Source organism: Cynara cardunculus, assembly GCF_001531365.2.
Source record: "Cynara cardunculus var. scolymus isolate 2C chromosome LG 4, CcrdV1, whole genome shotgun sequence".
NCBI classification, from domain to species: domain Eukaryota; kingdom Viridiplantae; phylum Streptophyta; class Magnoliopsida; order Asterales; family Asteraceae; genus Cynara; species Cynara cardunculus.
In genome coordinates this window covers 16020262-16048017 of record NC_037531.1, presented here as the reverse complement: position 1 = coordinate 16048017, position 27756 = coordinate 16020262, and the positions used below count along the sequence as shown (strand labels likewise).

The following is a 27756-nucleotide window of genomic DNA, read 5'->3' as shown; positions in this document are numbered from 1 at the left end:
TTAGTTACACGAATTCAGATATGGAGCTTTAATAAGTTGTACCTACGCACAATTTACTTGTAATCTTGAGTTTTAAGTAATATGCATTAATAAACAGTACTTTACGTATAAAAAGTGGTTTTTAAGAGTTTTTATCAAATTATTTATAATATAAAATATTTTTTTATATATATAAAATTTAATTTAAGTTTAATAATAAAACAATTTATTTTTGGTTTAATATTATAAATTTTATAAAGATAATAATTAAGTATTCTGTTAGAATTTAATGATTATACTAATTATATTTTAGATTTTTTATATTTAAAATGAGATGTTTATCTTGTATTTAATTGTGTTTATCTACAGTTAGTTACACGAATTCAGATATGAGATGAAATCGGATAGGGATAACATCGTTTAGGGATGAACGGGTTTAAAAGTTTTAGCCAAATGCTTTATAATATAGTATATATATTGAACTCATTACTCCAGAAGCCCAAAATTTTATTCCTGGTTAAATTGTGGGGAATGAAAATTCAATCCCATTTTCATTTTCTATCGTTTTCATTTTCATTCATCAATATTAGCCAAACAAACCCTTAGTTAATTTTTTTCTCATTTAATATTACCGACTTTTTACTTAAATTTATTTGATTTATTAAACGCTAATTCATATAAAAGTTAAAACTTTTGACCTAATTGATGATAAAGGGGGTGTTTGGTAAGAGGTATTACGCAGAAATTAATAAGAATGAAAATAAAAAAACTGTTTGATTTTTTTAATAATATAATGGGTTAATTCTTTTAGAAGCCCAAAATTTCATTGCATGTTAAACTAAGGGGAATGAAAATTATATTCATTTTCATTTCTCCGTCTAAACCAAATGCCCCCAAGTAATAACAAGATATTTAATAATTAAAATCAGATATTTATTTGCAGTTAGTTACACGAATTCAAACATAGAGCTTTAATAAGTTGTAATTAGCATTATTTACTTGTAATGTTGAGTTTTAAGTAATATGTATCAATAAACAATACTTTATGTATAAAAAATGGTTTTTAAGAATTTTAGTCAAATGCTTTATAATATAATATAGATAAAAACATGATACAGAAACCACCAAATAGATGTATTTGTCGATATTCAAAACTTTTGCAGCCATTTATCATGATTTTGAATGTTTTAAAACTTCTGATTATTTAATATACTGATCGTCACCAATGTTTTTTTTTTTTAACTGTTAAACATTTATGATCAAGTAAAAAAAGGATTATTATAACTTACTTCTCATTGATTTAATATCCATAAGACTGCGTCATTTTTTTGGCCATAAAAACAGAAGAAACGAATCCATTACAAGTTTTCTTTTTAAAGCAAGTAGCAAGATTCAAGTGGGTTCATTGAAAGCCCTGTTAGAAAACTTGGAATCCAAATTGGGAAACTGTTTGTTTTCGGGTCAGTCTTGAATCCGATAACCCATTGACATCGGGTTGTGAACATTTTCTTTCCTATAACCATGTCCGACAAAATTCTTCCCCTTTTCTCTCTCTCTTTTGCTCTGCAAGTCGTGCTGGTGTCGAAATACGTCTCTAGTTGCTGATCGAATTTGAGTTCAAATCCTAATAACAAGCTAAGGTACTTGCACTATGATCGATTTTCAGCTTTCCCATGTTTCTTGATTACTTTTAATTGATTTATGTTTGATGATCGAAGTTTGTAGAATGATTTAAGTTCTGATTAGGGTTTTGTGTAATTGAAATGAAATGTTCCAAGAAACTCTGCTTTAGTTAATGTCGTTCTGAAGTGAATGATTTTTGTTATTTTTAGTTTACAATATTGGATATGAACGAATGTTAATCCACGTTTTTAGTTTGTATTTTGGGAGCTTTGGTTTTTGGATTTCTTGTAGTTAGGGATTAAATATTGGGTTCATTTCTAAATTTACTTGCTTGTTTGCGATAAATTTGCAGATATATGTGTGTAGCAGCTTAATGAGCTTAATGGATTCACAACTTATTCGGTTAGCTATATATATATATATGATTGTTTGATAGTGGTTTAATGATATAGAACGTGTCTTATTCCGTAAGCTTCTAGGGGGAAGAGTTGGAGATGATTATAATACTTGTTGGGTAGGATTTGAAGAGTTGAAAATTAAATGGAATTCGAACATGGATCGCATTAGAGTTGGTTACTATCTTAATTCTAGAAAAAAAAGAGCTACACTTCAATATTTAATGTCAAACCTTGCTTTTCCACTGCAACATCGTACAGTTTTAAATACAAATTTAGACCAACATTGTATTTGTGCATGAAATACAGGGCAGGTATCAATTCATTTGCAAAAGTTTAAAACTGTTACCAATCTTGAAATCAGAAAGCAACTTGTTGGACCATTAAGGTTCAAGTAGCTCCTTCGGAACGGAGAGAGTACCATCTTCTGGCATTATTGATGTGGCAGAGATGTTTTTCTGGACATCAATTAGAGTTGATTGTGACACAGTTCTGTCTTACTTATGAATTGAAGTGTACATTAATTAGAGTCGATCGTGTGAGATATTTTCTTATTACATTGCTACAAATTTAGCATCTAGAAGTAGCCTTTTTGACCCTATTTTTTTATTGGATTTTTGCCAAGAAACCTGTTCTAGTTTTTATATTGATAATGCTTATATCATAAGTCTTCCTGTAAAAGATGACAAATAATTATGTTTGCTGGTAGAATGAACTGAAAATATGGTACCCTCTGTCCTGTTACCATGGCAACAGGTTCCATTTTTGAATGTCCCGTATCAGCTGCAACTTTCATCTTATTGAGGATTTCAAGCTAAAATTTACCTATTTCCATGACATTAAATTTATATGAACTTATATACCTTTGGGTAATTTTTTTAATTATCGCATTAAGTTACATGAAAAACATTAGAAATGAAAGAGTAAAGCATCAGTTTATAGAAGCACATAATTTATTGGAGAAGGGCATGTGATGTGAGGTACCTGCAATGCTGAGCATTTGACAGATAGGATCTCAGCTGTGTGATATAGTCATACTAAAAGATCTATTTTTAAGAAATAATTATAATAAAATAATTAAGCTAAAGATGTGGAGAAGACGGTCTTCAAACTTAAATTGATGGACTATATATTATAGAATGAGCCTAAAGATAATAGCCAGAATCATGATGATAAAGCAAAACTTATCTTTTTGGTTCATGCCCTCTTATTCGCTTTTCAATTGCTCTCTTTAATTGGTCTCCTTATTTGTTCAAACAAAATTTCGTTGTTGTTGCACAGGCAGTCAAGTTTTTCAATTGCTGATAGCATTCTGTTCCTTCTCAAGAAAAAACGAAGCTGAATATGTAACTATGCATACAGCTTCAGTAAATGATTAGGCATCAGGACCCAACATGTGATATTGATCAACTGTTTGGAATTGTGCCGTTGGGTTATGAAGTATATCATATCTTGAAGCCAACAGGATAAAGATGAATTTACATACGCATATGTCAGGACAATTTTCTGGGCAGGTGCCCAATCAGGTAGGGACATCATTGCCTGCCATTCCACGTCAGCAGAACATGATGCAAAATTCCGGAGGTCAGCATAATACACTCAATATGGAGCCTGGTTTTGTGAAGGCACGACGATTCATACAAGAGAGGATGTAAGTCTTCTTCTTTATGTTTTTATATGTTCATTTATTGATATAAATAGGGATTTGCTACGGGAATGTGTGTATGCACATACATACATGCTTGCATGGTATGTGTGGATTTATACCTTTATGGGGACCTGTTATGCATATGAGTGCATGAAATCATGAACTGTTTAAGCATACGTTATTATTTTTTCATAAATGCATGCTGCATGGTTGTGCTTGATTAATGTGGCATGTGGTTTACTGCCTTTTGATGATGTTTGTGAGAATATGTGGAACCCCCATATCACTCTTCAAAAGAGCCCTTGAGGAGAAAGGGGAGGTGCCCCCTCCAAAGGAGGCTATATGGACACAAATTGCCCCAGGTGTCCAGAGGGGGTTAGCCAGAGTGTCGAGTCCCCAGAGTGGCAGACCTTGGCTCTGATACCATGTGAAAATATGTGGAACCCCCATCAGTCTCCAAATGAGCCCTTGAGGAGAAAGGGGAGGTTCCAACATATATACAGGAGAAATGGTCCAAGTGTAGCCGATGTGGGACTCCAACAATGTTAAATGATATTAGGCTCACATACAGTTTTTTGATCCATACATAATAAGTGTCACCTAGTGTACATAAAGTATTAGACCATTGATATTTTGGTGTTTCTTTTTTGTCTGACTATGATTACATGATATAGTTCCCAGTCTACATTTGTTGTAGAGAATGGATAGATAGAGAGGTTTTGAAAAGTTTTATGGGAAATTGATGAAAACAAGTATGTGGTGAATGGGACCAAAGAGGGAGAAGCAGGAAACTTCAAGTATGGGGTTTTTCACAAAAGTGCATAGTTTTTTAAGTATTTTGTGATTCTTTGTCGAGACTATTGCTAATTTTGAAACAAGGTTAGGCTAGAATACCATTATCCAACAATGTACAATATATATAGGACTAGATTTACATGGAAACTGCTTCATCTTGGGGATCTAGTTTCCTGATTTACTTTTACATAGCATTAAAATCTACCAAAGTAAGTGAATTTCCTACCTAACTAAAATAGATGCAATTAGGAAATAATTCTATTTTACTTTTAGGAAAGAATCCTATTTTATTTTTCAACACTTCCCCACAAGTTGGTGAAGTATATCTTAATGTGATCTTAGTAAGGCTTTGGTGAAGTGAACCCTTATCCTTGTAGTTTTGTTGGCATGTAGTGCAGGCTAACAATTCCCTTCTCCACTTCCGTCTTGATTAAATCTCTGTCTATTTGAACATGAATCCATCCTATCGTGTTGAATAGGATTGTGAACTATCACAATAGCAGGTTTGCTGTCATTGTCTGACTCCATTGAACCGACTACTTCTACCTTGAGTTTCTCCAGCAGCTTCTTAATACAAATCAACTTACATATTCCTTGAGCGATGGCTCTATCCACTGTTTCTGCACTGCTCCGAGCCACTACAATTTGTTTTTTACTGACTAAATTCCCCTAAATGTTGGTAAAATCTCCGCTGGTGAACTTGGTACGCGCTGAACTTCCCAAATCAACATCTGCATACCCTTCAATATCTCTCCCTTCATTTATCCTAAAGAGACCGAAAGATCTGTTTAATAGCTTCAAAGTGTCTCTTTGTGGGTGAGCTATGAACTGGCTCACAATATCGACGCTTATGCAATATTTGGACGTGTATAGGATAGGTAAGTTAACCTCCTTACAACTGCTGGTATCTCTCAAGATCAACCAGAGGATTATCCTTGGTTACCTTGGTTCTCCGATTCTTTTCCGAGGGACTAGGGAGTGCCAACAGGTTTGCACCCAAGTTTTCTTATCTCCTTTAGAATTTCTAAAATGAAGATTTCTTGCTTACTTCTAGCAACTTCCATGCCAAGAAAGTTATGTATCCTTCTAAGATTCTTAACTTTAAACGTAGGCTGTAATGTTTTCTTCAAGTTTTCAATCTCTTGAATATCATTCTTTATGGTAATGATATCATTCTTTGTGATAATTATATCATCAACATACAATAGCAAAATTGTTTTTCCTTACCATCACTAGAGTTTCTAACAAATAGATTGTGATCAACTTGCTTTTGCATGTATCCAAATTTTTCATCATGGTACTGAATCGATTGAACCATGCCTATGGAGACTGTTTTAACGCATACAAAAACTTCTTCAATTTGCATGCTCTGCCAGTTTCTCCATTTTTATGACATCCATAGAGAGAATCATTAGTCGTATTATTTCAATCTTCCGTTATGTAACACATTTCTTACATCCAATTGGTGTAGAACCTGATCCAAATTTGCTTGAAGACTGAGTAGAAGTCGAATAGAATTCTATTTTCCTACTAGAGCGAATGTTTCATCATAGTCATTCCATAAGGTCTGAGCATAACTCTGGGCAACTAACCTGCCTTTGTATCTCAAAGTTTTTCCATGAGCACCAACTTTGATTGAGAATACCTATTTACACCTAACCAACTTTCTTCATTCAAGAATCTTGACAATCTCCCATGTCTCAGTTTCTTCAAGGGTATTAATTTCCTCCATGATGACAACATTGCACTTCTGATCACATAAACCCTCATGAATTCTTGTAGGAATTACTTTCTTATCCACCTGAGAGATAAATGCCTTATGAGACATATTTAGACAATAGGTATTACAATTTCTGATTGTTAAGATACTCAATATCCTTGAAGATACTCGATGTCATTGTAAAATAGGAATTGGAGATTATGGGTAATATCTCCTTGTAATTTGCTGCTATGAATATCTTAGGAATCCTTTCCTTTTCTTCTCATATTCTTTGTGTATATATAGCCTTTGTACCTCCCTCTTTTAAGACAAGTGAAATAAACAAAGAATTCTACATGGTATCAGAGCTCGGTTTCGTAACAATCACTAGTTTCGTGGATCAAATTTTTTTGGTATGTTTCTTTCCCCTTAGATCGAAATTTTTTCATCATTTTTTTCTTGATCGACAAGTTTCCTTGGGTTGGAAGTTTTCTGCTCGTCGGTTTCTTTGGCACCCTTTGAGCACGATTGTCCTCATCTCCGTTCGTCGGCTATTTGGCACCCTGTGAGTCCGTCGTTTGCCTTATGGTTTGCTATCCTTCGTCCTAAGTTCTACGTTCTCTCTTTTGGTTCGTGATTTATTGGAAGATTATCGGAGAAGACAAAACATCTGATAGTAACAGTAGTTTACGTGTACCCGAGATGCTCCCAGTAAATGTTAAGCTCACCGACAACAAGCTTAATGGCTCCAACTACTTTGAGTGGAGCAAAACTACTCGTATCTATCTCCGGAGCATGGGAATGGCTTCTCATCTCACATTGGATCCTCCTAAAGGTAACAGTTTTGATTCATGGTTCCAAAGTGATGCTCGTTTGTATTTGCAAATTATCAATGCTATTGAGCCTACTGTTTCATCTTTGGTTAGTCACTGTGAATATGTGAAGGAACTTATGGATTATCTTGATTTTCTGTATTATGGACAAAGTACATATCTTGAATCTATAGTGTTTGTAAGTCCTTTCATCATGGAGAACAACAAGACCGATCACTGACTACGTATGTCATGGAGTTCAAGAAAGTGTATGAGGACCTTAACTCTCTTCTTCCATTAAGTGTTAATGTCAAAGCCATGCAGACTCAGAGGGAACAAGTGGCTGTTATCGGTTTCTTGACTGGTTTGCGACCAGAATTTGACTTTATCAAATCTCAGTTCTTGAATGAATCTGCTATTCCTTCTCTTTAAGAACCATTTTCCCGTGTTCTTAGGAATGAGAATCTTCAGGCTTCTCAAACTTCTGATCACAACAGTGCTCTGGTTGGTTGAGGGGGATTTCGTGGTGGCTACCTAGGAGGATTTCGTGGGGGTCACCGTGGTGGCTCTAGAGGTGGCCACAGTGACCGAACAACCGACTCACGAGCTACTATTCCATATTCTGATGATGTTGAGCGTTACTACTGCCATGAGTTAGGTCATACCAAATGCACATGTAAGAAGCTTTTGGCTAGACGTCCGAGGAGTTCATCAGCGCACGTTGCTTCTGCCTCAGATAGTACTATTATTATACCCGCAAAAGAATATGCTCGACTTTTTGGGACCAAGAATTCCACTGCTACAACTACTGCATTTGTTGAGACAGGTAACTCTAGGACATGCCTATTATCTTCTGCCTCCAAATGGGTCATTGATTCAGGTGCTCCGAATCACATGACAGGTAATCCCACCATCTTCTCTAATTTCAATAAACACAAATTCCCATCACATGTCACAATTGCTGTTGGGTCTACCACACCTGTCCTTGGTTCTGGCACCATTGATCTTACCCCGTCTGTTTCGTTATCTTCCGTATTGAGCCTACCTAATTTCTTGTTCAATTTGTTATCAGTCAGCAAAATTACTCGTGCTTTAAATTGTTGTGTCTCATTCTTTCCTGATTTCTGTGTCTTTCAGGATCTGTCGACGAAGAGGATTATTGGTAGAGGGCGGGAGATTGATGGCCTTTACATATCTGAACATCAAGTACCTTCCTCATTGACTTGTTCCAGCTCATCGTCTCCACTTGAAGTTCATTGTCGATTAGGTCATCCATCTTTACAGAATCTGAAGAAGTTGTGTCCTGAGTTTTTTTATTTACCTTCTCTACAGTGTGACTCTTGTCAGTTTGCCAAACATCAGCATATTCGTTTAAGTCCTAAAATCTATAATAAGCGGGCCTCATCCCCATTTGAGTTAGTCCATTCTGATGTTTGGGGACCATTTCCTGTTACTTCAAAACTCGGGTTTAAGTATTTTGTTACGTTTGTTGATGATTACTCTAGCACTACCTAGCTTTACTTTATGAAAAATCGATCTGAGGTATTCACACATTTTTATTCACTCTATGTTGAGATTAAAGCCCAGTTTAAAGTCTCCATTCAAACTCTCCGTAGTGATAATGCAAAAGAATATTTGTCCCAAACATTTCAGTCATATCTAATTCAAAATGGCATTCTTCATGAGTCTTCCTGTGTTGACACACCAGCCTAAAATGGGGTTGCGGAATGAAAGAATCGTCATCTCTTAGAGGTGGCTCGGGTTCTATTATTTCACATGATTGTTCCTAAAGTCTTCTGAGCTGATGCGGTTGCTACTGCTTGTTTTCTTATCAACCGAATGCCTTCCACCGCCTTGGATGGTAAAAGTCCTTTCTCAGTTCTGTTTCCTACAAAATCATTGTTTCCTGTCGACCCAAAGATCTTTGGTAGTTCCTGTTTTGTCCATGATACCCGACCTCACATAACTAAGTTGGATCCAAAGTCTCTGAAATGTATCTTTCTTGGTTACTCTCGACTTCAAAAAGGGTATAAGTGTTTTTCCCCCATGCTTAATCGACACATCGTATCACGATACGTTACATTCCATGAGAATATACTCTTCTTTTCAATGTCCACTCCTTGCAACCCAAGAGATAGTGATACCATACCTGTTCCCGAGTCTACTACCACATCCGACTCGACACAGACCCAAGAGCCTACTAAACCGCCGATAGTTCATGTATATAATAGGCGGCAACGACCTACATCAGATCCCGACCCAACACCATCTTCATCATCGTCTGCAGATCCGCCTAATGAGGATCCTCTTGCTTCGAGTGATCCACCATCTTTCGATACACATGTTCCTGATCTTGATGTTCCCATTGCCCTTCGGAAAGGTAAGCGCTCATGTACTTACCCTGTTTCTTCTGTTGTTTCCTATGATAAACTTTCTTCACGTTCTCGTTCTTTGATCTTAACACTTGATTCTTTATTTGTTCCTAAAGCGGTTGGTGAAGCTTTGGCCCATCCTGGATGGCAGGATGCTATGATTGATGAGGTGAATGCTCCCGATCATAATGATACATGAGATTTGGTAGAGTTACCTGCAGACAAAATTGGCTGTAAATGGGTATTCACTATGAAAGTTAATCCAAATGGATCTGTGGCTCGTTTGAAATCCCGATTGGTAGCCAAAGGATATGCTCAGACTTATGGGGTCGACTACCACGAGACATTTTCTCCTGTGGCTAAGGTACCCTCCATCCGCCTGTTTGTTTCATTAGCCGCTACTTACGACTGGGTACTACACCAACTGGATGTGAAAAATGCCTTCTTGCATGGTGATTTACGTGAGGAAGTCTATATGGAGCAACCACCTAGATTTGTTGCTCAGGGGGAGTCTGGTAGAGTCTGTAAACTGTGTAAATCATTGTATGGTTTAAAGCAATCCCCTCGTGCTTGGTTTGGACGGTTTAATGCCGTAGTGACTGAGTTTGGCTTACGGAGGAGCTCTTATGATCATTTTGTGTTCTTTACTTCGTCATCTTTCGGATGTATTCTACTAGTGGTATACGTTGATGACATTGTAATTACTGGGAGCGATGAGACTGGGATCAAGAAGCTAAAAGATTTCCTTGCATCTCGGTTTCAAACAAAGGACCTAGGTCCTTTAAAATACTTCTTGGGAATTGAAGTATCTTGTACTCGAAAAGGGATATGTTTGTCTCAACGGAAATATTGTTTGGATATATTGAATGACTCTGGTATGATTGAAACAAAACCTTGTGAGGGTCAAAGACCTTCCAGCCTAGTGGTAAAGGCTTGGGCATGGCATAGTCATGAACCCGAGTTCGAGCCCTGGGAGGGGAGTRTTGGCGACATTTAAGTGGGGCCATGTTTAGCCTCCAAATTTGCCGGGGATTAGTCGGGCTTTGGCCCGGACACCCTTAAAAAAAAAAAAAAACCTTGTGAGGCCCCTATGATTCCAAATATGAAATTGAAAGCAGACGACGGAGATCTACTTGAGGATCCAGAAAAGTACGGAAGAATCATAGGAAAGCTAAACTACCTGACGGTTACACGTCCTGACATAGCTTTTCCAGTGAGTGTAGTAAGTCAGTTTATGTCATCTCCGAGAACTCCACATTGGGACGCTGTTAGGCATATACTGAAGTACCTAAAGGGTGCTCCTGGTCTTGGTATTCTTTATCAAAATCACGGTCATCATGTCATAGAAGGGTTTACAGATGCCGACTACAATGGGGATCCTACTACTAGGCGGTCTATGACAGGCTATTGTGTGTTGTGTTGGTTGGAGGGAATCTAGTTTCGTGGAACACCAAACATAAGTAACTTTGTTGGTAGAAATCCCTTGGCTCTGATTCCATGAAACAACCTTAGAGTTGTATACTTCTATATGTTCTTTTATTATTATTCAGCAATGTACCATATATATAGGACTAGATTTACATGGAGATCCCTTCATCTAGTTTCCTATTTTACATAGCATGAAAATCTGTGGAAAAATAAGCGATTTGCCTACCTAACTAAAACGCATACCATTAGGAAAGAATCCTCTTTTACTTTTAGGAAATAATGATATATTTTCCAACAAGTTCCACTTTGTCTGAATCCTTTTGCATTAAGCTTGAATAAAGTATAATAAATGCACCTGTCGCTCCCTATCCCGGGGTAAATCCTTGTACTTGATGTGGTCCATGCTTTTAAACAGTTCTGTCTACATGTATATTTCCACACACACACACCCCCATATATATATATATATTGAATATGATATACTTGTATGTGTCTATCTACATATGACTAGACCTACATACCTCATGGTTGCATTCTACTTGGCACATAACATTTGTCCATATCATGAATTGAACATTGAAAATGTGATTATGAACCCTCGTGATACTTGTTCATGTGGGACGCACTATGTGTGTTTGGTTTGGTTACATTCATGATACTTGTGTTGTACAGTAATTGCTTTAGTTTTAATTAGTGCAAATGCATCAAAATGTAATGAAGTTTGCCTTAATTCCTATTCAGTATAACAAATGATTTTTTTTCTCGATCAATTTAACAAATTTTCGAAGTCTCCTATTCTGTATCCATTTTGACTGGTAACTTGATCTTGTAACATTGACGACGTGGTTTATCGTCCCCTTCGTTGTAACCTTTTCGTAAAAGGGTATCCACTTCACCAATGATTATAAGATCAACAAGTTACCGGTCAAAATGGCTACAAAATAGGAAGTTTTGAATCTGTGTTACATCGATTGAGAAAACAATTATGCGTTACACTACATAGGGACTAAACTAAACTTTGTTTTATTTTGCCCTATTAAGTATAGAAGCCTTGGAGATTACTAATTTAGTCATTCTATAGAAAAATGGTGTAATTAGGATTTGGGAATAATCTTGACTTTTTTGACTGAATTTTTTTTAAATGGCAATTCACCTTTCACCAAATATACAAGCTGGCACCCATCCATGCAAATCTGTAAAATGGTAACTCAAGTCTTACTTTTTATCCTATTTTGGTCACTTTTTATAGCAAAAGCTGTTAGAAGTTTCCCGAAACTCCCACCTTTCCCTTGGTTATATATTAACTATGTTCACATATAGTAATTCTCACGCTTCTTCCATATCACTCTCGATCTCTCTCTGCTCCCCCATATCTTCCATCAGAGCCTATCTTTGCAGTTTTTAGCTCCACTGTTGTTCACAAAAGGTAAAACTTTGTTTGTGTTCTTTTCGATCGTTTCAGTCGATCTTTAGAGTTGTTTCAATTTTTGAGTTTCATGAAATTTCGATTTTAGGTATGTATTCTTTCAGATTTTATGTTTTTGGTACCTCAATCTTGGATTTGTGGGTTTCAATTGCTTCAAGTTTTGGGCTTATAAGATCTTAAGGTATTCTGTTTATGATTTTAGGGCTATTGTACAATTTTAAGGTTTCAAGTTAATATGGTACAATTTTAGGGTTTCATATTACTCTCGGTGTTTCGATTTTGAGATTTATGTTTTTGATCTGTTTATATCGTGGTCTTGTTATTGTTTTGTTTTTTGATTTCGTATTCACACTTTTTTTGCATTTGGAGTGCTTAATTTCAGTTCCGGTCTTCTATTTTTTCCTTTGGAGCCGAAAAGTCGAGTTTTTCCATATCTCCCGTTATTAACTTACATAGCAATTTACATTTATTTTTTATAAACAAGGGAAAGTGTGAAGATCTTGAATAAGTTTTTAGTTGCACAATCTATCTGGATTTTATAGATTTATGTTGATCTATGTAATTTCTCTTGCGAGTTGTTCTTCAGCCAAAAATTGAATTGCTGATTGGTTGGTTTTCCATCAAGTCCTATATAGATAAAATTGTCTGTGTGGATTAATGTATAGATTGAGAAGGTTTTTTGTTTGGGAGGTTTTTTCATAGAAGGAAGGAGCGTTTTTTTTAATTGGGAAGGGAGGTTTGAAAAAACCTTGGCTTTCTGCATAAAGCTCCCCCTAGAAGCTTATTGAATAAGCCGCTTTCTATATCATTAAGCCATTACCAAACAGTCATATATAGTTGACCAAATAAGCTGCGAGTCTCATTAAGCTCATTAAGCTGCTAACAACAGGCCTTTGGTCCTGGTTTAATATCCTCTAAGACCTTCAAGCTCCATAGATAATTTCAATGTGGCTCTTTTGGGTATATGCAATTTTGCTTATTTTCTTATCCATCTTGCCTCCTCATAGATATGATCATTTTACATCATCTTGCATATGGGCTTCCTCGATATATTTTGATGATTTTGGCTAATATCATCTGTATTGTTGTCACTAAATTTCTCTGATTTACAGTTGCAAGTGTTATCACTGTTCACCTTTCCTATTCGTGTGAACTATTCATCATTTTCTCACAATTCTATCATAGACGGTTCTGACAAATTCTTGGATATGTGCTTCATAAATGTATTTTATACCATGGATAATTTATATGGTTTTGACCCTGACAAAATAATCGATCTCCTTTCTCCAGCTATGATTTTCTCATGCAGCGGCAACAAACTCAAGAGATAGCTCCGAAGAAAGTGTTGGATATTGTTAAACGATTAGAGGAAGGCCTGTTTAAAACTGCTACCTCGAAGGTTTGTTCCTATTTTCTTAAACACCAATATATTGGCTGTCTAAGTCGTATAAATATAAGTTATGTACCTTGAGTTGCGAAGATTATGTTACTCCATGGAGTCTTGTCTAGCGTATTGTTAGATTGAGAGTTTCAAGAGGATGAGTCCACCCGATTCCCAACCACCTTTTGCATTTAGATTGGTTGGCTAATGGTGCTAATACACAGTGTAGGGGCTATGGTTGGTAGTCCACTAAGACCTGTATGGATAAAGTTGTCTATTTGAATAAATTTGTATGTATAGATCGGGAAGGTTTTTGTTCTGGAGGGTTTTATCATAAATGGAAGGAGCGTGTTTTTTAATTGGGAGGGGCAGGCTTGTAAAAAAAATTGGCTTTCTGCATAAAGCTCCCCCCGTAGAAGCTTACTGAATAAGCTTTTATATCATTAAGTCACTTCCAAACAATCATGTATTACTGACCAATAAGTTGCAAGACCCATTAAGCTAATTAAGTGGCCGTTTACCAAAAGCTTACCCGGTAAGCGCTTACAAGCATGAGACATCGCACTAACTTACCTTATCGTGTAATATCCTCGACCATAAAAATGGATTGTTGGTAAGCATCTTAAACCCGTTAAGCGCTTACCAGGTAAGAGTCTTTTCCTTCACTTACCGGGTAAGACTCTCGGTTCTTGCTATGCCTCTTACCGGGTAAGATTCTTGGTCCTTTTCATGCTCAATCGGTAAGGGAAGTGATATCAGTAAGCGCTTACCCGGTAAGTGTAGTAAACGGCCCCTAAAAGAGGCTAACTAGCAGGCCCTTAGTGTTGTTATTTCTCTGAACCTTTTAGTCTTTTATATCTAAGTATAAATTGTTTTTATTTTTTTGTTAGGAGGAGTATATGAACTTGGAGACATTGGAAACTCGTTTGCACGTTCTGATCAAACGTCTCCCATTGAATAATCACAATCAACAATATCAGCAACAAGGTAATACCTCTGTTGGTATGGGAACAATGATTCCAACTCCTGGTGTATCTCAAAGTGGGAGTTCAAGCTTAACTGCTCCATCATCTGTGGATCATTCATTTCCAGCAAACAGTGGTAGTAACATGGTCTCAGCCGTCAACACTGGAAACTTCATTCCTAATACTACTGGGCTTTCTGGTGGGATGCACAGCGGTTCTTTCAGCTCAGCTGACGGTATATATATCCCTTAATATATATCAAGTTTTTTTTTATATTATCGAACAGTGTCGGACCCAGAATTTTTTGTGTGCACCTTTAAAATCGATCGAAGGTTTGCAAAGTCGTGGTTTAACCTAGGGAAAGGTCAACACGGTTTGACTCGGGGAAAATTTAATTATGTCGATTTGATCCAATACATTCTTTCAAATGGAATCGACCTTGACTTTTTGAGTAAAACGCAAGACTACGTCTTACGCCCGGCTTGTTTTTATGCCGAATTCGACCTTTATGGGGATTTTTTTTGGTTTATTTCGTAATGGGCAGCTCAACAACAAAATATAATTTTATAAATTTTTTATATAAGCATGTTTGATGACATCATATACAGAGGAATAATAACCGATTTTCAAGTATTATCAAATCAAGATTTTCAAATATTAATTATTAAATGTGATTAATATTATTTCTTTTTCAATTCTATTTAAGATAAACATCTGTTTTCTTTAAAACAAGACAAAAAACAACTTTATGATTAATGGGTAAATTAAAAGGAAAAAGATTCTGAAAAAGAAGAAATAAAAGAAAAATGCCAACAATTGTAAATCAAAAGGAGTAGTAGTTTATTTGTAAATCTTTGCCACTCTATGGTTGAGGTCTTGAGTTCAATTACTTTTTAAAACATGAAAAACCAAAATTTTGTTGCAAACAAGAATGAAACCCATGACCTCAAGAATAAAAGGTAGCGCCATGACCATTACGACGGAATGATTGAGCAGGTGCTGTGTGCACCTCCTACTCTCTTAGTAGGTCCGCCCCTGTTATTTACTTCTCTAGTTTACTTCACGACAATATAAATGGATTCACTTTTGCAGGAGGTTTGACTAATGGATATCAGCAGTCAGCGTCCAATTTCGCCATAAGTTCAGGTGGGAACAGCTTGATTTCATCAATGGGTGCACAAAGAATGGCCAGCCAAATGATACCTACTCCTGGATTTAATAATAATAATAATAACAATAATGGCAATAGCACAAGTAACCAGTCTTACATGAATGTGGATTCATCTAATAATGTTGTTGGGCTTTCGAGCGTGGACTCTGCAATAGTGTCTCAGCCACTGCAACAGAAGCAGCAAGTAGGTGGCCAAAATAGTCGCATCTTGCATAGCCTTGGTAGTCATATGGGTGGTGGGGGAATCAGGTCTAGTTTGCATCAGAAAGCTTATGGGTTTCCAAATGGATCACTAAACAGTGGTGTAGGGATGATGAATAACAATTTACAGATGATGAATGGTTCGGGAACCTCTGAGGGATACCTGACAGCTTCTCAATATGGAAACTCCCCCAAACCATTGCCACAACATTTTGATCCACATCAGCGACAGATGTCACATGGTATTCACTTTCTATATTATGGATATATAGATGTGTTTCTGTGTTCCTTTACCTTTTTATATTGTTTATATGTTAAGAGGGAGCTTAAGGGGAAAACGCCCAAAAAATGAAAAACTGAGAAACACCCTGGTAACCATTCATCTATATGATATGCACATGTGCATACAAGTAATTGAAGTTGTTTCTTGGTTTTTATGCACGTATGCATGTTATGCACATGTGCATACCGGACAAACTGCTTACAATACTTGTATGCACATGTGCATACCTTCCAGATGAATGGTTACCAGGGTGTTCCTCAATTATTCATTTTTTTTTGCGGTTTTCCCTTGAATCGGACCCTTATATGTTAATCCTATACATATTAGATGTGGGTTTCACCTTAGATGCACCAAAGTGTCTGTTCTTATGTGTATAGAGTGCTTGTACTTCACAGGTGATGGATATGGAAGTGGTACCATTGATTCTTCAGGCTCAGGGAACTTCTATGGTGCTACAACCTCCGGCTCATCATTGATGAATAATCAGAACATGAACCCAGTAAGCTTGCAGGCATTACACAAAACAAGCTCTCCATTGATGATAAATCAGTCGAACTTGCACAATAGTCAGCAAACTGTGAGCATGAAACCTTCATTAGATCAATCGGAAAAGTTGGATTTCCAGTATCAGCCTTCACCACGCGATAATGCTTTGCAATCCCAGCAACCTCTTCATTTCCAGCAACAACTTCTTCAGCATCACCATCAACAGAACCAGCAGAGTCAGCAGACTCAGCGTCTATCATATGGACAGTCTCAACTGATATCTGATCCTGGCAGTCGAATAAAATCTGAGACCGGAATGGAGTCTCAGAATGAAGTTCTGCAGCCACAAGTCTCTGAACAATTCCCGTCATCTAGGACAAACAATAACTTCCATCAGATCTCTGGAGAAAACCATAGCAGAGCTAGTCAGACGTCTCAGGATATGTGCTTACCAATCGCAGAAACTTCCCAGCAGATGCAACAACTAATGCAACAACATCAATTTGTTGTGGACTCTCAGAATGATCTTACTTGTTCAATAGGAGTTCAACCAGAGGCAGTACTGCAGGGTCAATGGAATTCAAGATCTCAAGAATCATCTCATGTAATGGGTAACATATCTTACGATCCAAATGTTCAAGAGGAATTTCATCAAAGAATAGCAGGGCAAGATCAAGCTCAGAGGAATAATCTATCTTCAGAAGGATCTACTATCTATCAAACTGCTGGTAATAGAACAGTAGACCCACCAAACTCTGGGGATATAAGTAGAACTGCTAAATCAAACCGTGAGTTGCAGTACAGGAATCAACAAAGGTGGCTGTTGTTTCTGCGGCATGCTCGTAAATGTGTTCATCCACCTGGGAAATGCCCAGAACCCAATTGCATAACTGCTCAAAAGTTGTGGAACCATATCACATCATGCAAGGATGTCGTTCAATGTCCGTATCCTCGTTGCCGTGGGACGAAACACTTACTTCTTCATCACAAGACTTGTAGGGATTCAAGTTGTCCAGTTTGTGTCCCTGTAAAACAGTTTATGCAACTGAAAGGTGGTCCTCGTACACATTCTAATTCTGGCCTTCCGCGCACATGCAAAGAATCCTCTGAATATCGAAGTGATGCTGCTGGCAGATATATTATGAAGACTAGTCCATCTGTGGCTGAAACGTCAGAAGATTTACATCCATCCATGAAACGGATGAAGATTGAGCAGCAATCACAATCACTAGCTACCGAAAATGAAAACTCTGGCATACAAGTTCCCATCACTAGTGCCTTAGAAGTTCTTCAGGATGCACGGGATGAAGAACCTCAAGTTGGTGACGTTTGTGTTCCAATAAAGTCTGAACTCACCGGAGTAAAGACAGACGTTCCCGTGAGTTCTGTGCAAGGATTCCCCAAGATAAGTGAGGTGAAGAAGGATTGTATTGAAGACTCCTGCATCCAAAAGTCTGAAAGCGTTTCAATTGTGTCAAATAAGGCTGTTGGTTTCGGTAAGGAGTTTGTTAAGACTGAGAAAGAGGTGGTCCAGGAAAGTGCTGCACCGCCTGCTGAAACTTCTGCCGGAACCAAGTCTGGTAAGCCAAAAATTAAGGGAGTCTCGATGACAGAATTGTTTACGCCAGAGCAGGTTCGGGAGCATATCACCGGTCTCAGACAGTGGGTAGGCCAGGTCAGATATCTTGTATACTTGAGTTTCTTCTAGAACCTTTAGGGAAGTCTTCAGTACATGATCACTCTCTTGGCACCATGTTGTTGCATTTTCCAGCTATATCTATTAGGGTATGTTTGGTTCAGACAGGACAAAACAGACCGGGGATCACTGTTCCATTTTTGGTAGGACTTTTATGTGGAATAGACAGGACCAAAGTGGAACAGGCGTGTTCCACCCCACCCCATGGAACAAGGTGGAACAATCCTATATTTTACCAATATAACCCAAGTCTCTTCTAAAACATCAAATACGCCTCCCTCTTTACATTTTATTCATTCTTTAAATTTTATTTATTGTATTTTATGCTCTTTAAACTTTCACTTTTCTATCCTCGAAATATTATTTTGATATGGTTTCTATATTTTAGGTAATTTATGTAATTTATTAAATATTAAAAATAATATATAACATTGAAAATGTATAAAATAAAAATTGTAAACTACATAAACTTTTTATTTTGGTGTCATTTTAATCGTCTTGATTCTAATGATATATTTTGTTTTAAAAATCTTTATTTTATTATAATTTAATAAGTTACATAAATTAATCAAAATATATAAACGATATAACAAATCATTAAGGGTAAATTGGTCATTTTATCTGTTATGTCCTGTCTAGTTTTGTCTTACCAAACGTTGAACAACTGTTTTTATCCTGCCTGTCTAGATACCAAACGCGCCCTAAAAACTTTGCATCAGAACGTAATATGTAAGATAGAAATCACACAATAGCATTGCAAGTGGCATACATATCACTGTGATTTGTGAACATCAGAAATTTTTGAGGGAAAAAGATAGAAGATAACAGTGGTTTTGTGTGTATTCATTTCATGCATGGGCACTATATTTTTCTTTTGAGTTACCACTTATGCTTATGTGTTCTAAAATTTCATTTCCTTTGTTAATATCTATTATTTTATTTTTGTGCAGAGCAAAGCAAAGGCAGAAAAGAATCAAGCTATGGAGAACTCAATGAGTGAGAACTCTTGTCAGCTATGTGCGGTCGAAAAGCTCACTTTTGAACCGCCACCTATATATTGCACACCTTGTGGTGCTCGCATTAAGAGAAATGCAATGTTCTACACCATTGGGACCGGTGATACACGCCATTACTTCTGTATTCCCTGCTATAATGAGGTCCGCGGAGACACAATCAATGTTGATGGAACTAATATTTTGAAGGCAAGAATGGAGAAAAAGAAAAACGATGAGGAAACTGAAGAATGGGTATGCATATTTGTATTAGTTTTTGCATGATGATTATAGTTAGTATTTACTCCTTTCGTTTTTTTCTTACAGTGGGTTCAATGTGACAAGTGTGAAGCTTGGCAACACCAAATCTGTGCGTTATTTAATGGTCGAAGAAATGATGGAGGACAAGCAGAGTACACTTGTCCAAATTGTTACATAGAAGAAGTGGAAAGAGGAGAAAGAACTCCCCTACCACAGAGTGCTGTTCTTGGTGCGAAAGATTTGCCTCGCACAATACTCAGTGATCACATAGAGAATCGCTTGTTTAAGAGACTGAAACAAGAAAGAATGGAGAGGGCTAGGTTCCATGGGAAAAGTTATGATGAGGTGATCTTTTAATCTTTCCACTAATTAGATTTGTGTAGATGGTGATGATCCAAGTTTCAGTTTGCAAAGTCATGGTCATATGGTCAAAGTGTGGGCATGTTAGACAGCATGACCAAATGTGCGTCTTGGTTATTTTTCTCCTACTGGAGGAAGTACTGCAGTTTGTCTTGAGATATCATGATAGCAACCGTGTGATGAAAAGATTGTGATCTAGCTTTTGTCACTCTGATGAGATATGATCACTAAAATATTAAAAATATATTGATGCATGCAATTTCAATAGCTGTGTGCACACATATGTATCTACACATGTGTGCATGTGTGTGTGGTATCTCAAAAAATGAAGTGTTCGAGAAGGAAGACTACCCACACACAAGCTCTATGTAGGTCCATTTACAAGAAGGAGGTTTAGTGGAACCCCCCCCCCAAAAAAAAAAAAAAAACGGAGGAACACCATGGTAACCATTCATCTGGACAGTATGCACATGTGCATACAAGTAATTGAAGCTGTTTGTTGGTTTTTTTGCACGTGTCCATGTTAAGCACATGTGCATACTGGGCCATGTTAAGCACATGTGCATACCAGACAAATTGCTTACAAATTACTTGTATGCACATGTGCATATCGTCTAGATGAATGGTTACTAGAGTATTCCTCAATTTTTCATTTTTTGCGGTTTTCCCCCCGAATCTGACCCCCATTTACAATAACCCTAAACGCTTAACACATATGTGTATAAGCCACTTCCTTAAGCACTAGTGATTACTCACATAAAGGTTACCTGAAATGTTTCTATGGCAAAATTTCTTTGGTGCATTGTTATGTTTTCCTTTACACTAAAGATTTTGGCATATTTGGCGGGGATTGTGCAAGTACATGAATGGCGAATGAATCTGTGTTTTTGGCTGCCACTGTTTAAGTTACGGTCGAACCTCGCCTTTCTTCCTTCCTCTCCTGTGGATCATGCAGCTCCTGATCTGGTCATAGAAAGAAGGAAGTCCGAACTCAAAGCCAGCTGTCCTTAGCAGACTGGAAGCCGGAGGGTTTTTCCTCTGTTCGGAACAGCTTTCTTTCTCTTTAATTTATTTTTTTGCCACTGTTAATTTTTTTTTTTTGCCACTATTACAATTTAATTCAACCTTACAGTTGGTAATAAGTGCCATTTGAGTATGTATGGTTCTATTTGGTCCATTTGCTTTTCCTTAAATATATTTAGTTGCTTGATTGGTGCTACATGTTTGGGTTTTATCAGGTTCCTGGAGCAGAATCACTTGTTGTCAGAGTTGTCTCATCTGTGGACAAAAAATTGGAGGTCAAGCAGAGATTTCTAGAAATATTTCAAGAGGAAAATTATCCAAAGGAATTTGGGTATAAATCGAAGGTATTTGGAACAGATTGATATTGTCAACCATAAACCATCATTTTGTTCTTCTACCATGACCAGTTCCTAAACCATCTCTTCTTTTAGGTAGTTTTGTTGTTCCAGAAAATTGAAGGAGTAGAAGTATGTCTGTTTGGCATGTATGTCCAAGAATTTGGAACAGAATGTCAACAACCAAATCATCGCCGTGTTTATCTCTCTTATTTGGATTCCGTTAAGTACTTCAGGCCTGAGATTAAAGCTGTGACAGGGGAGGCGCTCCGTACGTTTGTGTATCATGAAATTCTGGCAAGTGTTTTAGCTTCATTTCTTCTTCAAAATTCAATCTTGTTTACTAGTTTCTTTTGGTTGCCGTTGTATACCAATGTCAATATTATTGACCCCAGTAGTTCTTATTCTTTCTTCAGATTGGTTACCTAGAATACTGCAAATTACGTGGTTTCACAAGTTGCTATATATGGGCCTGCCCTCCGTTAAAGGGTGAAGACTATATCTTGTATTGCCATCCTGAAATTCAGAAGACACCGAAGTCCGATAAATTAAGGGAATGGTAAGTCGGGTGTAAGAAGATCGTTGCTTCATTTTTGAAATATTAAGTGCTGTATTTTTCTGATGCATTTTTGGGTTATGAACTGTCCCGTCTCAGGTATTTGGCGATGTTAAGAAAGGCTACAAAGGAAAATATTGTAGCTGAGCTTACTAATCTATATGACCATTTCTTTATATCATCTGGTGAGTGTAAAGCTAAGGTAACTGCAGCTCGATTGCCATATTTCGATGGTGACTATTGGCCAGGTGCTGCTGAGGATATAATTTATCAGATTCGTCAAGAAGAGGAGGGAAGAAAACAAAACAAAAAAGGGTCAATTAAGAAGACAATAACGAAAAGAGCTCTGAAAGCCTCTGGTCAAACCGATCTTTCTGGGAATGCATCCAAAGATCTTCTACTGATGCATAAGGTAATTAATTCTCTCCTACAATACCGTCATCTCCTTCCCAACCCTCATCCATATTTTTGACCACCTTTTGGAATTTATTGTCTTTGTGCATTCCTTTTCTTTTTCTTACACATTTTTGTTTTACTGTGGAAATCTCTCCTTTTTACAGCTTGGTGAAACGATTTCTCCAATGAAGGAAGATTTCATTATGGTTCACCTGCAACCTGCATGCACTCATTGCTGTCTTTTAATGGTATCTGGAACGCGTTGGGTTTGCAATCAGTGCAATAATTTTCAGCTTTGTGATAGGTAAGCTCTATGATCTCTTTCCTGGTAGGTTTGTCGTTCCTTCTATTTGCAAGAATGGAGTCATGTAACTGTAGGGGAGTCTAATTGTTAAACTTTGTATGAGATTATATATATATATATATATATATATATAGAGGGAGGTACAGGGGAAAACCCCAAAAAAAATGAAAAATTGAGGAACACGTTGGTAATCATTCATGTGGACAGTATGCACATGTGCATACAATTAATTCAAGTTGTTTCTTGTTTTTTATGCCTGTGCGCAATGCACATGTGCATGCCGAACAAATTGCTTACAAATTACTTGTATGCACATGTGCATACCGACCTAATGAATGCTTACTAGGGTGTTTCTCAACTTTTCATTTTTTTACGGTTTTCCCTTGAACCTGACCCTATATATATAACATTAAAACATTTTGGTCCTAATGATAAAGATGAAAGTGAAACATGCCCCTTACCTGGGTCAAAAGAGACCTAAGGGGAGTCTAATTGTTAGGTCCATTACTATATATCATTAGGAGCTATGAATCTATGAACTTATGAAGTTTGTTTGATTTTTCTCTACACGATGATACCTTTTACAATTTAGTTACACAATTAGGGGCTGTTTGGTTGGTTTTCCATTAAGTCCTGTATGGATAAAGCTGTCTATGTGGATTAATCTGTCTATATAGATTGAGATGGAAGGAGCGTGTTTTTTAATTAGGAGGGGCAGGTTTGAAAAAAAACTTGGATTTCTGCATAAAGTTCTCCCCTAAAAGCTTACTGAATAAACCACTTTTTATATCATTAAGTCACTACCAAACTGTCATGTATAGTTGACGGAGCTGAGTCTCATTAAGCTGCTAACAAATTGGACAATCTTGGATCGACAGTTGACCTGATAAGTCCTAGCTGTTGGATTAAATCTCATTGCACCCTTCATGATGTCTTCAAAAGTGCATATCGAAGCTGTGTTTCTAACATTTTACCTATGCACATTTATACCCTTTCGGTTTTATTTATAAATTGAATGCTAATGGTTGTGAATGAGTCTTGCAGGTGTCATGAAATCGAACAAAAGCTTGAGGAGAGGGAGAGACATCCTATTAATCATAGGGAGAAACATCCACTATATCCTGTAAGTGCAACCTCCTTAAGCTCTTCTAAGGGGATGTTTGGTTGTTTTTCTTACAAGTGCTGTATGGATAAAGCTGTTCGTGTAGGTAAATCTGTCTATATAGATTGAGAGGGTTTTTGTTTGAAAGAGTTCTTTCACATATGGAATGAGCGTGTTTTTTGATTGGGAGGGGCAAGTTTGGAAAAAAAAACTTGGCTTTCTGCATAAAGCTTCCCTTGAATCTTACTGAATAAGCCACTTTCTATATCATTAAGCCACTACCAAACAGTCATGTATAGCTGACCAAATAAGTTGCGAGTCCCTTTAAGCTCATTAAGCTGCTAACAAACAAACCCTAAGTTCTGAACATTTTTTTCTTTTTATTTATTTTTATCTCTTTCCTTCCTAAATTTTGTCAAACTTCCCGAACAAATTTTTTTTCTTCACAAAACCCTTTTACAATCCAGGGTTCCTCACACAAACAACCTCTCTATTCCTCAGGGTGGAGGTAAGGTCTGCCTGCATCCTACCCTCTTCAGACCCTACCCCATATGGGACTAGTGGGTTCGTTTGATTTGGTTTTAGTATGTTTTTATTTTATATTGTTCTTGGTTAAGATTGTAAAATGATCAACTTTGCAGATCGAGATCAATGATATCCCTACAGATACCAAAGATAAAGATGATATTCTAGAGAGCGAGTTTTTTGATACCAGACAGGCTTTTCTGAGTCTTTGCCAAGGAAATCATTATCAATACGACACCCTTCGTCGGGCTAAGCATTCCTCCATGATGGTGTTGTATCATCTTCACAATCCCACCGCCCCCGCATTTGTGACAACATGCAATAGATGTCACCTTGATATAGAAACCGGGCAAGGTTGGCGCTGTGAGGTTTGCCCCGATTATGATGTGTGCAATTCCTGCTATTACAAGGATGGAGGAATCGATCATCCTCATAAGTTGACAAATCATCCGTCGATTGCTGAGCGTGATGCACAAAATAAAGAAGCGCGCCAACTGCGTGTTTTACAGGTATGCTTGATAAATTTCAGTTTTTTCCCTGATCTACAATTACCTCAAAGATGCCTCTAGGTCAGATTTTTAATGATTACACTGCGTGTTTGGTATGCGGGGAAGGACAAAACAAAAACGTGTTATCCATGTTTGGCGTGACATTTTGACTGGGACAGACAGGGACTTGAGTGGGACAATAATTTTTTTGGTGAGAATTGACCAAAATAGCCAATCTCCGCAACCAACTTCAGTTTTTAGCCACTTTCTAACGGAATTCCCATGTAAAGCCTATTTTCAGTTTTAGAAAAAAGAAAAAAAGTTGCGTAAGGATGCCCGTTTGCATAAAGAATGTTTTTTTTTTCTTTTTTTGTTAATCTGGAAATAGGCTTTACGCAAATGCGCAAGACATGTGCGTAAATTCTGGCTAAATAGGAATTTGGTTCCAAAAATGGCTAAAAAGTGAATTTGGTTGAAAAGATTGGCTATTTTGGTCAATTTCCCTTTTTTGTCCCATCAAATTGGTGGAACAAAAATTGGGAAGATGGGACAAAATTTTGGTAAATTACCAAACTACCCATGTCAAATTAGATCCCTAAAACCTTCCATAATTCTTTAACCTGCCTAACTGACTCTTGCCAGTCCAGTCCTGTCCTGTCTGCCTACCAAACACACCCAAAAGGGTCTAAGAATGAAAGCCTGTAAAATCATCTGAAAATTATTTTACCTTTATGCATGTTTACGAGTTGATAACATAGTTGATATTTGAAATTGCAGCTTAGGAAAATGCTTGATCTCCTGGTGCATGCATCTCAGTGTCGGTCTCCACTTTGTCAGTATCCAAACTGTCGCAAGGTGAAGGGACTTTTCCGGCACGGGATTAATTGCAAAGTACGTGCTTCTGGTGGTTGTGTTCTTTGCAAGAAAATGTGGTATCTCCTTCAACTTCATGCTCGAGCTTGTAAAGAATCTAAATGTCACGTGCCACGATGCAGGTTTGCTCATCTGCTTCTTTCCTTGCATGTTTTTATTCTTTTCCAGGCATCCGTTTTTCGTTTATATAACCTTCTGTGTATTTCACCTACACTGCATTTTTTTTTCTTGCAAGATAATGAAACTTAAAATAGGCAAAACGGATGATAGTTAACCAACCCAAAATTCAAAGATGAAAGCGAGCCATGATCTCCAACGGATTCTCAAAAATGGAGAAAATGGAAATTTTGGAGTTGTAAATCAATTATTTTGCTCCAATAGATCCTCCAAAATTTTCTTTAAAATGTAGAAAATAGGAGAGAGAATAAAAATTTCCGAAGAGAGAAATGTTTTTTGTATTGTTCCCACATATAAAGTTGGATGTATTATCATTCTATAGAAAGTTTATGGGGATACTTAATCTATTGAATATTTTAATAATATAATTAAGAGTAAATTACGTTTTAGGCCATGTGGTTTGTTGAAAGTTATGATATTCATCCCTGTGGTTTAGAAATTGTTGGATTTCGTCCATATAGTTTATAATTCATTGCTATTTTCGTCCTTATGGTTTACAATTTATTGTTGTTTTGCTCCTTGTGGTTTACAATTCTTTACTGTTTTGGTCCCTTGTATTTAAGGGTAGGAATTAGTCCAAGGACGAAAAAAGCAATAAATTGCAAACCTTAGGGATGAAGATCGCAATTTCTAAACCACAGGGATGAAACTTGAAATTATTAACAAACTGCAGGGACGAAAATCGTAATTTACTCTATAATTAATGTTGAAATCTTCACAATGGAGAAACTGTTGGAGTTGAATGTAATTTCTTTTTGGAGATATTAACTTTTGATTCTCCATTTTGGAGAACTTTATGAATCAGGGGTAGAGGTCTGCCTACATCCCCGAGGACCCTACCTCTGGATGAGGTTGGGTTCACGTGAGCCCGGCCTTTTTTCGTGAAAACCGTGAGACCATAAAATAAAACTGGAAATTCACAGCAAAACACTGTAAAGGTATACATTTTTGCTGTGAAGGTGTACCTTCACAATGTTTTATTGTGAAGTTTCAGTGTTACTTAGGTGGTGTCTTACGAAAATAGTCTGGTCTCATGATGCCAAGTCTCTAGATGGGATATATTGGGCTCGTTGGTTTGTTTTGTTTTGGTATGCTGATGCAATATGTGGGATTTCCCTTCATTGTAAATTTGCTTCTTTTCTTGATACAGAGATCTAAACGAACATTTGAGAAGGCTGCAACAACAGTCTGACAGCCGTCGTAGGGCCGCTGTTATGGAGATGATGAGGCAACGTGCTGCCGAGGTTGCTGGCAGCACCTGATGACGAAGCTGTAAATATGCACATCAGTCTGGCATTTTGGTCACGAGTTCCGCTTGCAATGTTGTACCCATAATGTGTTTGAATGAGAATCAAAACTTCACAAGTATATTTTCCGATGGATGAACATGAACAACTATGACAAAGAGAAACGGCAATCGCTAGACATAGAAGAGTGATTGTTCATATTACGTCATCAAGTGTTCATACGACCTGCCCTGCCCTTGGCTTCAATGACTAATCATGTTAATCATGTATGGGTGATCGCTGAAGTCTGTTTTTTTGTGGGGTTAGTCTATATCTGTTGTATCTGGTCTACAAGGATGTCCATCTCCTTACTTGTTAGGTGTAATGCTACAGAGTTCCGATATCTCGTTTGTTGTTATAATCATGGTGTGGCAAAGTGTAACTATATGCATCTTTTTTTTCTCCAAATTTTATGCCTTTTTCTGTCTTCTTGTGGAAACTCCTCCCCTTTTCCATGGGATAGTTTAATGGGGACTACATGATGTTAGTTAAAGTACATGATGATATGATTCTCACTTTTTGGGTGTTCCCTTTAGTCCCCACCCTTTGTGTTTGTTCTTTTGAAAACAACATTTATTGCTTAAAAGGGAGAGGGAATAAAACCAAATTACTTAATAAATCCATTAAGAGGCAACCTTTGAATCGTTAAGAGGTGAATGTTGTTTGACAAAAAATAAGTCTGTCTTTTAATGGTTCTAAAACCCTCTGAATGATTTTG

The 27756-nt window shown here is 37.1% G+C and overlaps 1 protein-coding gene across 6 annotated transcripts; it reads left to right on the top strand.

Annotated features, from left to right (window-relative positions):
* The first annotated feature begins 1408 nt into the window (after window positions 1–1408).
* Window positions 1409–27539, top strand: LOC112511651 (histone acetyltransferase HAC1-like). 6 transcript variants are annotated; one of them, XM_025117355.1, is made up of 18 exons: window positions 1409–1619; window positions 3279–3648; window positions 13468–13576; window positions 14449–14545; window positions 14651–14758; window positions 15616–16137; window positions 16556–18339; window positions 19311–19607; window positions 19680–19958; window positions 21212–21340; window positions 21428–21628; window positions 21748–21890; window positions 21987–22299; window positions 22448–22587; window positions 23632–23710; window positions 24331–24723; window positions 25480–25697; window positions 26903–27539. In XM_025117355.1, the coding sequence occupies exons 2-18, from the start codon at window positions 3470–3472 to the stop codon at window positions 27012–27014; spliced, it is 5103 nt and encodes a 1700-aa protein (XP_024973123.1). In that variant the 5' UTR covers window positions 1409–1619; window positions 3279–3469; the 3' UTR covers window positions 27015–27539. The 6 variants fall into 6 exon arrangements, with proteins under 6 accessions (XP_024973123.1, XP_024973122.1, XP_024973120.1 ...); XM_025117354.1 differs by having other exon boundaries at window positions 3495–3648; window positions 14449–14758; XM_025117352.1 differs by having other exon boundaries at window positions 14449–14758.
* The last annotated feature ends 217 nt before the right edge of the window (window positions 27540–27756 follow it).